Source organism: Etheostoma spectabile, chromosome 15 (genome assembly GCF_008692095.1).
Source record: "Etheostoma spectabile isolate EspeVRDwgs_2016 chromosome 15, UIUC_Espe_1.0, whole genome shotgun sequence".
In the NCBI taxonomy this organism is placed as follows: Eukaryota; Metazoa; Chordata; class Actinopteri; order Perciformes; family Percidae; genus Etheostoma; species Etheostoma spectabile.
In genome coordinates this window covers 30,636,529-30,641,806 of record NC_045747.1, presented here as the reverse complement: position 1 = coordinate 30,641,806, position 5,278 = coordinate 30,636,529, and the positions used below count along the sequence as shown (strand labels likewise).

At 39.7% G+C, this 5,278-nt stretch overlaps 1 protein-coding gene across 1 annotated transcript in view; it reads right to left on the bottom strand.

Moving 5' to 3' along the window:
- The window catches only part of jupb (junction plakoglobin b), a 201,485-nt gene that overhangs the window by 130,421 nt on the left and 65,786 nt on the right, over nt 1-5,278 (bottom strand). The window contains exon 3 of the mRNA XM_032537551.1: nt 2,034-2,264. Within this exon, the coding sequence (XP_032393442.1) occupies nt 2,034-2,264 (231 nt within the window). The remainder of the gene's footprint in view (nt 1-2,033; nt 2,265-5,278) is intronic.

The window sequence follows — 5,278 nt, the reverse complement described above, 5'->3', positions numbered from 1 at the left end:
CTAATCACCTCTGCTTCAAATACCCGGTCAACCTACCACTCTTCGTCAGATCATAGTCAAGATGACAACGTTAGGCTTGCTGCGGATGCTATCTGTTTGTACTAGTTTTGTGATACTTGCTTGTAGTTTCTATTCTTTGTCTGCCAGAGTTCCGTGAACCTGACTCCTGCTGCCACTTCACTCCTGCTCTCCACACTGGATCTCTGGACCCTCCAAAACATGGTACCCTGGATTCCCATTGGATTTTGGACTTGGCTTTTCCCTGTTGCATCCCTTACCTTGGACATTGGACTAAACCTGTTAGACTATCATTTTGACTCCGTATTGTTTGCATTTGGGTTCAACCTAGTTCCACACATAACAGATGGATCATATCAAAACTTGTGTTCATGCATTGTTAAACCATATTTGTGTTAATGTGTTCATTTTGACATACTGAAAACATCAGGGGTGAGAAATGGGCCATAGAGTAACAGAATTTTGATTGACATTCGATCAGCGCTGCCTGTTGTGACGGTTTAATCGGAACCTCTCACAAGCAATGATGCGTTAGAGACTCCTCAGCTCTAATTGGTTGTTTTCCTTTGGGTGTGATGGAATCTGACAATCCCCATAGGAACACTAGGAGAAGGCAGAGGAACAGCATTTTTTTCACAAATTATCTATCTCATGTCCTATTGTCAGTATGGAAAGTTTCAGAAAATTTGACAAAAACTTGTTTTTCTAAAAGTTACCAACTGCAGCACTAAAGGGAACCTATTACGCATTTCTGTATTTTTTGGCCATATCCATAATGCTAATCTATATGTCAAATCAAGTTTATTTCATCCATAAAAATGGAAATTACAGTGCTCATACCCGCCGTAATACCCGTTAAAACTAGAGCATAAATATAATACAATAAATACACTGCACTGCAGTACAATACTATGCATAGATACAGTAAAAAAAAGTGCTTGATGTGCTGTCTGATAGCCTGAGGTATAAAAAAAAGAGGGCATACCATTTAATTTGTGTCACATTATTTATGCTTTGACCCTCATGTTGTCCTCGGGTCAAATTTAAGCGTTGTCCTATATCAATGTTCTTTTTAATTCCCCAAAATAACATGATTGATTCCACCCAACGCTCTTTGCCAAGTACAAATCTCTACTTTCATTAATTTTGCGGCGTCTTATTCAATTTTATAGCATTTGAAAAAGACATTGAAGTGGTTTCCAAATAGTATTGAGCAAAAGTTGACACATTCAAATCTGTAATTATCCATTGACATACAATATAATTCCTAATTTCTGCTTTTCTAACTCAAACATTAGTTATAATTTCCTATGAATGAGGTTTATTGACCATAAATTCCAAAAATAACAATAAACTAAAGTTAATAAGTTAGTATTACGTAGTGTTGAAAATGTAAAAAAAAAGAGAAACACTGAAAAAAAAGGGACAAAAAAGGAAGAAAAAGTTAAAAAGTGTCAAGAAAAGTTTAACAAGGGTTAAATAAGGAGATGAACGTATTTCTTCTTTCCTAATGTTATGAACGCTCGCTTTAAACTTTTTAAACTCATAGTCTCAGTGTCAAGTAACACCGAGGGTTACTATGATTGGTCCCGGCGGGCCTTTGCAGCTTTTATGTAACTTTTCTTTTTTTTTTAGGGTTTAGGCTGAGTTTACATACATGTCCTAGCTACATGCTGTAATCTTGGATGCCATTGTTGTCAATTTCTCCTCAATTTGTGGTCACATTGCTGTTAAAATGATATCCGATTGGGTAGTATTTGGAAGCTTTAATCTGTGATTTTATATGGTAAGTGCAGCTTTATTCCATTACAATCCACTACTAACAACAATTTGCATAATAACGCCAGGGAAACCTGTAATCTTGGATGCTAATGTCAATTTCTCCCCAACTTTGGGTATATAGCACCTGTCTTAAAGAGACATTAACGCATGTAAAGATGTAGATTCATAAAATGCAAGTATGAATCTGAAGACTGTGTATAATGGGTCCTTTAAAGTGCTGTAAACAGTCTCACCCGAGGGGCTCTCTAGTCCAGCTGCTGTGTGTCCTTCTGCCCCAGTGGTGGCAGTAGCAGAAGCAGTAGTTGCACTGGTTGTAGTACTACCAATGTACTTTTTACGGCCGCTGTACTCAGTGCTGCTCTCGTCATCCAGGACTGTGGTGGCTCCAGATTGGATTCCCGAATCCGAGGCGTAGAAGGTCTGCTGCCACTCCGCCACCTTCACCACACTGTTGGCCTCACTCACTGCAGGGAAAAAGACATTTCTCACATCAGATACTAGTAATACTTCTCCTAATACTGCTATATAGGAAGTTGTTTGATCATTACTTTGATATCCTCAATATCAGACTTAACCCTTGTGACAAAATGGGACAAAAAATTGATTTCTAGGTGGCTAAAATAAGATTAGCTGCTGCCCTCATCCATAGCAGTACATTACTTCACATCTGCGTCGAGACTCTTTATCTGTTTCTTCAAATCAGGGATAGCTGACTGCTATCTAGTAGTACACTGACTATGGATGACATACAACCACACTTCAAAATATCGGAACTATCCGATATCCGAAAAGACCCCAACTAGTTAACATGTAAGCTGCAAAATGCAGCTACTAGTTAACTGGTGCAACTAAATCATGAGTCCTGATTGCTTGGTATTTTTTATTTTGAACTGGAGAGCCAATAGGAAGCCTGAATGGACGCTTCGCCCTTTGAGTAGGAGTAGTAGAAGGGCTGTAGACCTCGAGTCCGGTCTTGGACTTGAGACCGTTTTTCTATGGTCTCGGACTTGTCTCGTACTCGGCCACTGGTCTTGCCAAATATAGCTTTTGGTCTCGACCGAGTCCAGGTGTTTTTTATTATGTTACCAGTAAGCGACGTATGTGTGCTTACCGGAAACATAATCATTTTGGAAGGAAAGTGAAACACTGGCCCGCTGATAACCAATCACACACTAGATTGTCTTTGCATGGCCCGCCCTGCATCTGCTAACATTATTTCCATTCATTTTCATTGATTCACTCACACTGTAACAAACAAAGATGTCTGCCAATTCTACTATAATCAAGTTGCGCTTGAAAAGAAACACAGGGCAGATTGCGAATTCTGCAAAGCAACAATTTCAGAAACCTGTGGGACAACGTCAAACTTTGTAAGACACCTGCAGAGGAATCATGCATTGCAGTAAGTTAACGGCAAAGCTAGTAGCTGCTCAGCCTCATCTACGTTAGGATTAAGGTGATATTCTTGGACATAAAGTTATCGTAACTTACATCTGGTTTCATGAGGTAAAAAATTTCAAATGATTATAGCGTAGTAAATGGCTTTCCATAAGCCATCAGCGATGAAGCATGTGAGAGAACACAATCTTCCACAATCTTCCTTCATATGGTATGTTATTTTATAGATGACGAATATCAAGTGTTGTTGTCTAGGAACTACTGCTTCAATACATAGTGTCAAGTTTGTTACTTGCGCTTGGCGGCCATTTTGACTCGTCATAGTAATAAAAAGCACAGGTGTTACTAATAACACTAACAAGGGCTCTATTCTATTATATTCAATATTCGAGTGTTTCAGGGAGGGTGGCAGCGAGCCAGATGCATGAGACCAGGAACCCGAAATTGGAATTCAACCATCATTATTCACATACTGAGACAACTCAAAATGTCTTTTGTGAACAAGACCTAAGATTGGTCAAATGAAGGCACGGCTAAATCTCATCACCCTTTCTTGATAGCTCCTCGGCTGAACTGGACATTCTTGTGTCCCTCCTCTGTGAAGGCCGTCTCTAAGCTCTTATTTCTGCCCCGAGCACCAAGGAGCTATAGGAGCTATAGTGGAGGATACAATGGAGAACAGCCTTCCTGGAAGCCGTGCAGCTGAAGGAGTTGCTAACTCCGTGCAAACAGCTGACATATTCATGTGATGCTTCCAAAGAAAGGACGTCTCATCCGTCTAAAACACATTTTCCTCTCTCCTCTCATGATTTCCTAAGACGCAAGGAAGGGAGACAAGGGAGAAGTCAGGGATGCAATTTAAGTGCTTTGGGACATACCCAACATTGTGTTTTAATGAGACTTTCAGCTCACAAGGTGCATGCTGTTTGGCTTATAAGATTTAGACGAAAACGATCTGAAGAGAAAACACATTAGCAATTTTTTTTTTCTCGTTGGAAGCTTCCAAATAGGGGTGGGGGAAAAAATTGATACAGCATAGTATAGTAATATTTTCAGTGGTAGTACTATATCGCTACACAAGCGCCAAGTTTGGATCTTTTGTTATATCTGTATGTGTTGGTCAGTTTGTCTGCTTGACAATCATTTTGCGGCAATAAAAATTGAAGAAACAGAGAAATGTATCTGTTTAGATAAAACAGGAGTTGACAAAGTTTCCTTTTGGGGACATCATTTGACATTGGGAAGTTGGGAAAAAGATTAGAAATTGCAATATATCTCAGAGTTTTGCAATATGTTTCAAATTGCAATAATATCGTATCGTGGCAGAAGTATCGTGATGATATCGTATCGGGAGGCGTCTGGTTTATTCCCGCCCCTAGTTGTGTCCTCACTTATTATTCCGCATTTAGACAAGTGTTTTGGGGAGGATATCTGCGTGCATGTGGTGACGCAAAATTGTGCGCAATGCGATGTAGTATACAACCAGGTGGCAAGGTGGTAGTGTGAATCACTGCCACACAACACCTTTAAGTCCATGCGCGTGCGTAGAACCTTCCTTCTACTCTCCATAGTAGCGCGAAGCGAACAACAAAAGCTGACAACTTTGTCTGGACGGACAAGGAGGTGGAGTTATTGCTCCAACCAATGCACATACAACCCCCCCCCCCACACACACACACACACACAAACACACACAACACACATGGCATGCACACGCGTTTTTACCCTTTAGACAGGAACATGACAGTGGAGCATTTTTAAGATTTCCGCTATGGAGGGTAGTTTCACTTTTCAGCATTTTTAAGCCCCCGTCAAAATGAAAGGCACATCTAAAATATTTCAACTTTTTCCCCATTTAAAAATACCTAGTAGCTTAAAGCTCCCTTCTGTAAGAATTTCTCTCATTTCTAGCGGTGAAATTGTAACTGAATATTATCTCCTAGCCCCTCCCCTTCCGAACGTGTTTTAACTCACTTCCTGTACTTAAGTAGAAGTACAGATACTTAAAAAATACTAACTATTATAAATAATAATGTTAAAACATTCTCTGGTAAAAGTGGAAGTACTGATTTAACTTCTT